This window comes from Myxocyprinus asiaticus, chromosome 46 (assembly GCF_019703515.2).
Source record: "Myxocyprinus asiaticus isolate MX2 ecotype Aquarium Trade chromosome 46, UBuf_Myxa_2, whole genome shotgun sequence".
NCBI classification, from domain to species: Eukaryota; Metazoa; Chordata; class Actinopteri; order Cypriniformes; family Catostomidae; genus Myxocyprinus; species Myxocyprinus asiaticus.
In genome coordinates, this window is record NC_059389.1 from 17,450,823 (window position 1) to 17,463,530 (window position 12,708).

Genomic DNA, 12,708 nt, shown 5'->3' on the forward strand with positions numbered 1-12,708 from the left:
TTCCTTTCAGACTCTGTATAAATGAACATTGCAGCCATGGTTGAAAACCTGTAATCAAGCACATTGCATGTGCACAGGGGGACTATTAGATTTTATAACTGTTTTGTAGTCACGGCCCTGGGTAAGACGCTAAAACTGATTGCCCCAGGGCAAGTATCTCTCAGTTAGGTAAACAGTGCTTCAAGCATTCAAGTGAACATTCAGAAATTGAAAAAAATAATCAAATTTAAAAGTAAAATGACTGAAATTACTGTCATAGTCTGTCAGTCAAGACAGTTCTAGGGTAACAAATTGAATCGGTACTACCGATGCTGCATAAAGACTTTTGTTTTATATGTATTAAACTTGATACAGAAGAACCGGTACTTTTGACATCCTTATGCTTTAGCATGTCCTTTTACGTTAGCGTAACTATAAGCATAACTAGCTACATTTTTTACATTTATACCCCTTTAAATTAGCACAAGGAAGCCCCTTGGAGTTCAAAGATTAGCCTTAAAGAAGGCCCTTCTAACATGGAGAGGAGCCTGCTTGCATGTCTTAACTCCAGACACCCAATAACTTTCAAACATGTCCTCTCAAACAGTAGCTTGTGCCCACATGCCATCCCTCCCCATCACTTTTTTTGTTTGTTTGTTTTTTGCTAATTGGCTCTCTTTTCTCGTAGAATGGGAATGATGAAGGCGATGGAGGGAGAAGCCGAGGAGAGGCCTCTAGAGACTTTGCCAAGGTAAACATTGGATCTGAGCTTCGGCTATTTAGTCATTACACATTTTGTCAGTGACACACTAACACAGTTCTGCTGAGCAGCAAGTGAAGGAAGACCTGTGTGCATTCAAATAATGTTACAAAATGCGTTGATTAAAGAGAGATTCTGTATTTTGGGAAATTTGTGTAAATTGTTGTGAAATATACACCTTTTGTTGTATATTCCAAAATATACATTCCAAAAAATCATTTTCTTCATCAGTATTTTTTTTAATTTTTATCCAGTAGCAATATCAAAAAGTCCTTAAAGTAAGATACATTTAACCTTTTTTGTTTTCTGAGAATACATCTTGAATGAAGTTTTTTTTATTTTTTTTTTTTATTTATCCTATTGGCAAATTGGTTTGTCTTGTTTTAAGCATACTCAGACAAAATTGAGAGAGGTTTGTACTTGTGGGGGCCTGGGTAGCTCAGCGAGTATTGACGCTGATTACCACTCCTGGAGTTGCGAGTTCGAACCAAATTGGCCCGGTTGCTAGGGAGGGTAGAGTCACATGGGGCAACCTCCTCATGGTCGCGATTAGTGGTTCTCGCTCTCAGTGGGGCACGTGGTAAGTTGTGCGTGGATCGCGGAGAATAGCATGAGCCTCCACATGCTGTGAGTCTCCGCGGTGTCATGCACAATGAGCCACGTGATAAAATGCGTGGATTGACTCTCTCAGAAGTGGAGGCAACTGAGACTTGTTCTCCGCCACCCGGATTGAGGTGAGTAACCGTGCCACCACGAGAACCTACTAAGTAGTGAGAATTGGGCAATCTAAATTGGGCAGAAAAGGGGGATTAAAAAAAAAGAGAGAGGTTTGTACTTAAAGGAATATTCCGGGTTCAATGCAAGTTTAGTTTAACAGCATTTGTGGCATAATTTTGATTACTACAAAAATAATTTGACCTTTTCTTAAAAAAAAAAAAAAAAAGAAACAAATCTGTATTACAGTGAGGCACTTACAATGGAAGTCAATGGGGCTATTTTTTTGAGGGTTTTAAGGCAGAAATGTGAAGCTTTTTAATGTATAAAAGTACTTAAATTATTCTAATAAAACTCATGTATTATTTGAGTTTAAATGGCCATTTTTACAGTCATTTGAAGGTTTTAGTGTTTGTTGACATTACATGGTCAATGCGACAAAGTTGTAAAATTGGATACAACTTTACACAGAAAAGGCTAAGTGATTTTATCACACTAAAATTGTTAACACACGTATTGTTTATGGCTTGTGTCGATACTTTTGAAATGGTGAGTATTTTAAAGTTTACAAATTGGCCCCCATTCACTTCCAATGTAGTGCCTCACTGGAATCCAGATTTTTGCTTCTTTTTTTTTTTTTTTTTTTAAGAAAAGGAGGGGTAGTATATTATGCCACAAATTCTGTCGATTAAGCTTAACCTGTATTGGACCCAGAATATTCCTTTAAAACAAGAAAAAACGAGTTGCCAATAGGGTAAGAAAAATAAATGTAATTAAAGATGTATTCTGAGAAAACAAGTATTACCGTCTTATGCATTTTTGCTTCTCAAGTAAATGTATTTAGTTTTAAGAATGTTTAGATATTTTTACTTAAAAAAAACAAGACAAAAAAGTGATTACGAAAAATTTTACTGTGTAAGGAGCCAGTCAGACTGAACACGTTCTTGCTATTAAAAAGACGCAGTGCATCAAATAGAACAGAACGCAGGTATCTCCAATACGCGTTATTGAAAGTTGAAGTTCTTTTAACTTGCTACAGCATTTTAAAAAAATGCACTTGTGTTCAAAATGCAGGGGAAAAAACAGTGAGATATGGAGCAGTGGTAAAAGACATCCATCAAGTGCATGTTAACAATTGAAAAACGGTGCAGATGGATGCAAAATTGTCCACTGAAACATTAGTTTTCAAATGTGTCTACAAAATGTTGACATCACAAGTTTCTGTTAGGATTTCACAATGATGAACGTTAATTAATTGTTCAGAATTTTCCTTTTCAGCTTTATGAATTGGACAATGACCCAAAACGGAAGGAGTTTCTGGATGACCTATTTGCGTACATGCAGAAAAGAGGTAGGACAGCCAGTTATTAATCCTATTCCAAACTTCTTTGAAATTGCCTTCAATGTGAATTTTCAGAATACCTCCTCCCCTAAGGGAACTACTACTGGAGCGAATCTTTCTGGGACAAGTGTCCGTACAAATAATTTAAGTCCACTTTAGCTTCGGGGGCCTGGGTAGCTCAGCGAGTATTGACGCTGACTACCGCCCCTGGAGTCACGAGTTTGAATCCAGGGTGTGCTGATTGACTCCAGCCAGGTCTCCCAAGCAACCAAATTGGCCCGGTTGCTAGAGAGGGTACAGTCACATGGGGTAACCTCCTTGTGGTCACGATTAGTGGTTCTCGCTCTCAATGGAGTGTGTGGTAATTTGTGCGTGGATCGTGGAGAGTAGCATGAGCCTCCATGTGCTGTAAGTCTCCGCGGTGTCATGCACGATGAGCCACGTGATAAGATGCGCGGATTGACTGTCTCAGAAGCGGAGGCAACTGAGACTTGTTCTCTGCCACCCAGATTGAGGTGAGTAACCGTGCCACCATGAGGACCTACTAAGTAGTGGGAATTGAGCATTCCAAATTGGGAGAAAAGGAGATAAAAATGAATAAAAATATAAATAAATGTCCACTTTAGCTTCACTATTTGGCGATGAGCGATTTCATAGGACACCTAAACCTTGACGGTCCCTTTTAGTTAAGTGGAATCATATGTCCCTGGTCTCAGATTTGCATACTGTGACAGAAAGATGGGCCTGACGGCCTACTCCGACTAAGACTAAGCTCTCAACCACACAGCTTGACAGGGCTATTAACCTCATACCAAGGGGTTTAAACTCAACCAGATGGAGAGCTGTTTGTGTTGGTCTACCATCAAACCCCCCATACCACCTACTAGTGTGTGTAAGTGGAGTTGTCAGTTGAGGCTTCATAATAGGTGGGGGGATGGAAAAAAGTGTGATCTTGCCAAATGTCCATCACCGAGGTCCTCATGGCACATGATTAATGATGTTTTTTTTGTGGGTGACGTTTGAATGGACAGATTGGGCTGAGTTTATAAGGGAGCTGGGCTGGTGTTATTTGAAGGAATAGTTCACCCAAAAAAATTTAAATTCTGTGATGTATCATATGACTTTATTTCTTCAATGAAATGCAAAAGGAGTCACCATTCTCTTTCATTGGAACAAAAAAATTGAATGAAATTGAATAGTGACTGAGGCCAACATTCTGCCTAACATCTTTTTTGTGTGCCACATAAGGTTTGGAACAACATGAGTAAATGTTGACGATTTTTATTTTGCCAAACTAACCCTTTAAAGTGTTTGTCCTGAAAGTGTTTTCAGCCTTTTACACTGTGACCCATCTGATAAAAAGTACTCTGTGGGTGGTTTCTCTTATCTTCTTGATTGTTTTGCGTCTCAGAATTCAGAGAACTATTTTAATCATGACATTTAACTTGTGACCACAAGTATCATGGTTTGCACTGATTACAAGGCCTATTTTTATTCTTGCACGTTAAAGCTTTAAAAAGCAACAAGGCTATTACTGTTTGGATGATTCTGTTGTATGGTGTTGGTCTGAAGAGGCTTTGCCCACATGTTATCAGTGACAGCTCTTAGCTTGCTAATATCTCATTTATTTTCACTTCATTCCAACTCGCTGAAGAGTCAGTACACTTTATCTGTGTAGCGTCTGTATTTGTGACTAGAGTTGGGGGGAAAATCGGTATTTCAAAGAATTGCAATAAACCACTCCATAATCCGTTTATCATTCGTTCATTTCATATTCAATTACGAATTCAAAATTGGGAAAACAAAAAACGACTTATTTATTAAATATTAAACCAATTATACCAATATTAAAAAACAAATAATGACTCGTCTTTCGTAATTTCGATTTAATGCATAAGTTATTTTTATTTTTTTAAATAGGTATGGGACACTGTGCGTTTTGATTTTTTGATTTCACGAATATATGGCTTGAATATTTGATTCGCACATCTGGGAGGGCCTGAAATGCCCCTTTCTTCTGATTGATCAACCTGCACCGTCGTCTTTCTCAATGCTGTGAGACAGAATAAAAGTTCTCTGCTGTTTAACTGTTCAGATAAATCTGTTTCAGTTGAAGGTGCACTCAGCGATTCCTGAGAAACACTTGATATTCGAACTCAACTACCAAAACAAACACACCCCTCCATTCAGTGCTCCTTTGGAAGCTCCGCCCTCGACTTTTTTAGTTTATATTCATCTGACCTTTTTCTCTTGGTCTGTTTCTCAGCCATTTGTCCTCCTTGGAGTTTAGAAGGTTCGCATCACCCAGATTTGCTATTACTCTTCTAATGAATTTCCTTCTCGCTCTGCCCCCACCCCCCATCCTGTTCACGTGCAAGAAGCACCCCCTGTTGCTGATTGGCTGGAGTAGTGTTGTGTGGATTGGTCCAATCCACTTTGTTTTTGTCCCATTTACAGAGGCAGGGCTTTGTACAAATACTAGATTTTTTTTTTTTTCAGCCCACCCACAGAACGGACAGCTAGCAGACTGTGAGAAGGTATTTGCAGAATTTGACAAAAAGTGTATTGGATTAGAAATACTGAGTGCACATTTATTATTAGATTCTTTACCATTTACTCTCCAAAACTCGCCATGTTTATTGCAGCTGAGCTATCTCTTTCATCAAATAGTCAGATTTATCAGACAGCTTGCTTTGTTCATTGCACTGCAATATGTGAAAATGAAAATAAACTGATTCTTTCCTTACTCTTTGATTTCTCATTTAAAAAATGCACGAAACAGTCAATTTAAAACGCTTATTTAAAGCAATCAAACTATAGCTGCCTTAGACTAATTATTAGGACAAAAAGTGTCCCAACTGTAAGTCCACCATGACGCAGTACATGACTTGTAATATCAGGATGTCCTCGGTTTTAAAGTGACGTCTGGTCACCCTAACTGTGAATGCCAGCTGATTCTCAAGTGCAGTGTGGACCACCAGTGCCCAACTGATCAGCTGCATGGTACCACTTATAAATGAATAAAACAAGTTGTGTGGCACAAAGAAGGATAACTGTGAAGACATTTGGCATACAGAGCGAGGGATTAATCTTAATAAACACCTTAATGTGTGTGTGTGTGTGTGTGTGTGTGTGTGTGTGTGTGTGTGTGTGTCGCTCTTATCAATTGCTTCACCTGGCAATGATTGTCCTAATGCTGAATCGCACGAAGACGAAACCCTGTCTGCATTCAGTGAACACTTTACAGTTATGTGTAGGCACTGTGTCTAACTATTTGATGAGATAGTTCAGCTGCAATAAACGTGGCGAGTTTGAGAATGAATTTAATATTAACTGAGATGAATTTATCTGAACAATTAAACAGCAGAGAACTTTGCAATGCAGTGCATGAAATCATGCAGATATGGGTCAGGAGCATTAGTTAATGCCATCAACCATCAGAATGGGAAAAAATTTGATCTTAGTGATTTCAACTGTGGCATGATTGTTGAATTTCTGTAACTGCTGATCTCCTGGGATTTTCATGGACAACAGTCTCTAGAATTGACTCAAAATGGTGCCAGAAACAAAAAACATCCTGTGAGCGGCAGTTCTGTGGACAGAAATGCCTTGTTGATGAGAGAGGTCAACGGAAAATGGCCAGATTGGATCGAGCTGACAGAAATACGGTAAATCAGATGACCACTCTGTACAAATGTAGTGAGCAGTATAGCATCTCAGAATGCACAACACTTCAAACCTTGAGGCGGATGGGCTACAACAGCTGAAGACCACATCGGGCACTTTATTAGGACCATAGTGTTCCTAATAAACTTCTCAGTGAGTGTATATCACAGTTTTAAATTGCAGTACCCTAAACAAAGAATCACAATATTATCTTATCGTAACCCAGATATCGATATAATATTGTATTGCTGATTCCCAACCCTATTTGCGACTGTTGCCTTGTTCACATTTCTGCGCATTTTATATGCATAGTAAAGTTATTGTCTAAAGACCAATATTTGCCTTTTTCCCCAAAGAAATCTGCAGTATATTTTTTTGCTTTCATCCTTCTAACTTTACACACACACACACACCTATAAAAGTCAGCCCTTACCCTGTGTATTGTCCACATCAGAGCCCCTGAAACTTGATAATATGGGAGGAGGACATAAGCAGTGGCTGCAGGGCAGTTTTGTGAAGGATGTTCAGTGTGTGTGTTGTTTTGAGGGCAGATTGGGGGGGCATCTTGCCTGGGGACTAGTGGGATCAGAGTGCGGTTGAGGTGGATTAAGGGGCCTCTGTTTCTCTCCCGGAGATTAATGAGACCCTAAAACTCAGGGCCCCACCTTCGATATAAGAAGAATGACAGACAGTAGAAAAGTAAAGACAATGGAGTGACCGGTGAATAACAGCGGGATGTAAGAAAGCAAGGGGAAAAAAGAATAGGAAGGGATTGTGTGGATGAGAGGAAATTATGACAAGATGAGTAGAGAAAGAGAGAGGGGGTATAACAAATTATTGGAATGCATAAAAACGGCTAGAGAATTTGTGCACACAGTAACTAGGTTTTGAAATTAACAAAGTTGATTTGAGAAGGTCTTGCTCAGTTTAGTGTTGTGTATATGGAGCAATGTAAAACTCCCTCTTTGCTCTATTAGGGCTGCTTGATTGACAAAAAGCATAATTGTTGATGATTTCCCTTAATATTGTAATTGTGATTCATTTTAAATTAATAGAATTGACATTAAAGTACTTCAATTTGTGTGGGGCATCTGGATGGCTGCACATCCAAAACAAGCTCAAACTGTGTACAGTTACTTTATATAGCTGTTTTATACAGAATATCAGTAAATCAAGACTTCACATTGACCCTATTAGCAGCAAGAAAATTAATTTACATTTTTAATAAATTATACACTTATCTGGCAACAGACATGTCTGTGATATGGTTACAATGGTCAGCTGCTGCTGCTGCAATAAAAAATAAAAATAATTCTAAATTGAACATTTTGACACAACATGGTTAGACTTAAGTGGGATACAACAATTTACAAATTTAATTGTAATCTCGATTACTTATTCAGTAAATTGTGCAGCCCTGTGCTCTGTTGAAATGTTATTAAAGCAAATCGGTAAAACAGTAGGACAATCACTATGGCCTCAATGTGACTTGTTTTTAAAAAACGGCAGCAATATTTAAATGCATTATTTAAAAAAATAAGAAGCACAATAACAATTCAAATGCCATCCATTTTCATAGTTTGTATCAATTTAGCACATTAGTATAGAACAAATATAATGTGCATGTGTTGGCCATGTTCAAATGTGATCCTGCCAATTAGATTTTATAGCTGGAATTGTATGTTTTAAGTAAGGAAAAATGTACATTCAGCAGGACATTACTGCAAAATAAACCCCAACTGGGTGATCAGGACCGTTTTATATCTCTCTGAAGGGTGATAGACACAGCTTATTACACACCTACTTACTAAATAAATGCATGGAAATGAAATATTGATTTTTGTTTATTATATTGAATAATTTTTGTAATGTGAGAAGAAAGGCACTGCAGAGTGATTCAAGACACGTGAAATTATCAAAGCTCTTTAGGAAATCAGGTTGGCTGGGAAAACGGTCAATCTTACAATTTAGTGATTATTGTACAAAAATTTTCAAGATTGGACAATCGGAATCAAGTATTCCACAGAGCCATGTAATAAAGTCCCAAGCTCTAAATATCCACATTGTACACAGGAATTGTTCTATTTCTGTTAAATGAGGTTCTTAGGGATCAAACCCATTTTTGCATAAAAAAAAAAAGCTAGACACAGCACACCAAATAGAAAAGAACACAGGTGCCTCGATACATTTTTAAGAGTTCTTTTTAACTTGACACAATGTCTTAAGTGGCACTTGCGCGAGACATGGCACAACGGTCCAAGATGTCCATCTAGCGCATGTTTATAATGAAACAAAAAGAGTTTGGTATGAATGGAACCTTAGTCATCAAGTGATGCTGTATTGAATTATTTAACAAGCTTATTCGCTTAGTCCCTTATCATTGGGCACAAATAACTGCCATGGATTAAGACGAAGAACATTTACTATTTACATTTATTGTAGACATACCCAACAGCTGCAGCGAAATTGCTTCTCAATTTCCAATAGTCAACAGGGCGGAGGTTATGTGTGTGCATGGCCTCTATTGTGCGAGTTCATAAGTGTGGCACGTCCTGTTTGCAGCATTTGTTTTGTCACTCCTGAGGCTTGTTACTCTCCTCAAGCATGTTTATGACATCCTGGTGGCTTCTCTTCCTCTGGGGTTTGAAGTGGGCTGCACCTTTCCCACCTGAGCGCCTCTGTCCCTTATGGTACAGATTTATGTTGGAAAGCCAGGAAGATCCCCAAAAAACTTTTTCCTTATCCCTTTTCTCTTTACATCAGTGTTTACTGTCCCCCAGGGGAATGTAGCCTTGCTCTTAACCCTCTTAGCCCTATGTTTGTTTTTATGGCTGCAGGAATATGGCCCTACTAAGCCAGTAAACATGTAGAAATCTTAATCAAATGCACTAAATCAAACAAACAGCAAATTCCTGCTTGGGTTGCATTAAATCCAGCTGAATTATGACCCAAATAGCTTCATGGGTGGATGGATGAATAGATACAATGGAATCCAAAGGTCTGAGACCACTTATGAAATGCTTTTTATTAGGGATGCTCCGATCAGGATTTTTACAGCCGATACGATCGCCGATTTCTTGTCACCTGATCGGCCGATCCCGATCATTTCACCTTTTATCAGGATCTCTGTCATAACTGGCTATATGTAAGCTTTCTACACACTGTCACCACTAATTACATTTTTCTCTTCCCAGTAATATCACTTTGCCTAATTTTTGCGACAAAAAAAGTTTTAAAAGGCTTTTTATTTTTATTTTTTATAAGACTTTAAAACAAGTATAGGCTGGGGGCCTGGGTAGCTCAGCGGGTAAAGACGCTGACTACCACCCCTGGAGTCGCGAGTTCAAATCCAGGGTGTGCTGAGTGACTTCAGCCAGGTCTCCTAAGCAACCAAATTGGCCCGGTTGCTAGGGAAGGTAGAGTCACATGGGGTAACCTCCTCTTGGTCGCAATAATGTGGTTCTCGCTCTCAGTGGGGCACATGGTGTGTTGTGCTTGGATGCCACAGAGAATAGCGTGAGGCCTCCACATGCGCTATCTCTCTACGGTAACGCACTGAACAAGCCACATGATAAAATGTGTGGATTGACGGTCTCGGGGACAGAGGCGACTGAGATTCGTTCTCCGCCACCCGGAGTCACTACGCCACTACAAGGACTTAGAGCGCATTGGGAATTGGGCATTACAAATTGGGGAGAAAATGGGAGGGAAAAAAAAGTATAGGCTAACAAAAAATCTCTACAGTTTAGAGTAACAGTAAAGTTTGCATACCCTGGCAGAAATTGTGAAATTTTGGCATTGATTTTGAAAATATGACTGATCATGCATCTTTTATTTAAGGATAGTGATCATATGAAGCCATTTATTATCACATAGTTGTTTGGCTCCTTTTTAAATTATAATGATAACAGAAATCACCCAAATGGCCCTGATCAAAAGTTTACATACCCTTGAATGTTTGGCCTTGTTACAGACACACAAGGTGACACACACAGGTTTAAATGGCAATTAAAGGTTAATTTCCCACACCTGTGGCTTTTTAAATTGCAATTAGTGTCTGTGTATAAACAGTCAATGAGTTTGTTAGCTCTCACGTGGATGCACTGAGCAGGCTAGATACTGAGCCATGGGGAGCAGAAAAGAACTGTCAAAAGACATGCATAACAAGGTAATGGAACTTTATAAAGATGGAAAAGGATATAAAAATATATCCAAAGCCTTGAAAATGCCAGTCAGTACTGTTCAATCACTTATTAAGAAGTGGAAAATTCGGGGCTCTCTTGATACCAAGCCAAGGTCAGGTAGATCAAGAAAGATTTCAGCCACAACTGCCAGAAGAATTGTTCGGGTTACAAAGAAAAACCCACAGGTAACCTCAGGAGAAATACAGGCTGCTCTGGAAAAAGACGGTGTGGTTGTTTCAAGGAGCACAATACGACGATACTTGAACAAAAATTAGCTGCATGGTCGAGTTGCCAGAAAGAAGCCTTTACTGCGCCAATGCCACAAAAAAGCCCGGTTACAATATGCCTGACAACACCTTGACACGCCTCACAGCTTCTGGCCCACTGTAATTTAGAATGACGAGACCAAAATAGAGCTTTATGGTCACAACCATAAGCGCTATGTTTGGAGAGGTGTCAACAAGGCCTATAGTGAAAAGAATACCATCCCCACTGTGAAGTATGGTGGTGGCTCACTGATGTTTTGGGGATGTGTGAGCTCTAAAGGCACGGGGAATCTTGTGAAAATTGATGGCAAGATGAATGCAGCATGTTATCAGAAAATACTGGCAGACAATTTGCATTCTTCTGCAGGAAAGCTGCACATGGGACACTCTTGGACTTTCCAGCACGACAATGACCCTAAGCACAAGGCCAAGTTGACCCTCCAGTGGTTACAGCAGAAAAAGGTGAAGGTTCTGGAGTGGTCATCACAGTCTCCTGACCTTAATATCATCGAGCCACTCTGGGGAGATCTCAAATGTGCGGTTCATGCAAGACGACCAAAGACTTTGCATGACCTGGAGGCATTTTGCCAAGACGAGTGGGTAGCTATACCACCTGCAAGAATTTGGGGCCTCATAGACAACTATTACAAAAGACTGCATGCTGTCATTGATGCTAAAGAGGGCAATACACAGTATTAAGAACTAAGGGTATGCAGACTTTTGAACAGGGGTCATTTCATTTTTATTTTTATTTTTTTTGCAATGTTTTGTTTTATGTTTGTGCCATTCTGTTATAACCTACAGTTGAATATGAATCCCATAAGAAATAAAAGAAATGTTTTGCTTGCTCACTCATGTTTTCTTTAAAAATGATTTTTGATACATATTACCAATTCTCCAAGGGTATGCAAACTTTTGAGCACAACTGTATATTCAGATAGATAAAAGCTTAGTGTCAAACTGAAAACAAAGGTGCAATTAAACTTAAGTGACATTTTTGGTTTCATTAGTTCATATAATTATTATTGTTCCACATTTTATTTCTATTTTATTTTTGCATTATATTTAATGCATTATGGTATCTTAATATTGAAAAAAAAAATTATATTTATAAATTCCTTCTCTACCTTTTCATTTAGTTGGATGATTGTATTAATAGTTTTCACTTGATCCTGCTTGAAATTTAATGAGGAGAACACGCGCGCTCTCAGGAGGGCAAGAGATGAAAGGAAAGCGGAGAAACAGTGCATGTTTCTGGTGCTACTATTTTAATGCCGTTTAATCGAGATATTTAATAAAGATGTTTGAATTACACCACATCTTGTAACTCGCGTTATTACTGAGATGCCTATGACCGGCGGAGAAGCTGCCGCCATGAACGATAATAAGGACCGTTTCACAGCTCGCGCTGTTTTCCCTTTGCCTTGTTTCGTGTGAAATGCCACATTAACAGTACAGTACACAAACTTTTCATATTTGCCATACCTCTCCCACTGCATCATTCTTAACTACTGAATCAAGTCTTAAAGTGTCTTACAACACTTTGCCAGTATTCCCCACACTCTGTGATGTCATGACAGTGCTGCTGATGTCTTAAAGGAGCCGCGCGTCTTTTGCGACATTAGCTATCGGTTTATGCGATCGGCCAAATTACCGGTCACCGATCGAGTTATAGGACGTGAATATCGTCCGATACCGATCGGTGGCGATTGATCGGAGCATCCCTACTTTTTATTTTGTATTTTTCTATTTTAATATTTTTTTTTTTCAGCAGTTATATTATTAGCGTAGCAATTT

The 12,708-nt window shown here is 38.9% G+C and overlaps 1 protein-coding gene across 1 annotated transcript in view; it reads left to right on the top strand.

The window, feature by feature from the left end:
- LOC127436166 (AT-rich interactive domain-containing protein 3B-like) overlaps positions 1 to 12,708 on the top strand; it is a 52,836-nt gene that overhangs the window by 19,294 nt on the left and 20,834 nt on the right. The window contains exons 3-4 of the mRNA XM_051690159.1: positions 668 to 730; positions 2,732 to 2,804. Coding sequence (XP_051546119.1) covers positions 668 to 730; positions 2,732 to 2,804 — 136 coding nt within the window. The remainder of the gene's footprint in view (positions 1 to 667; positions 731 to 2,731; positions 2,805 to 12,708) is intronic.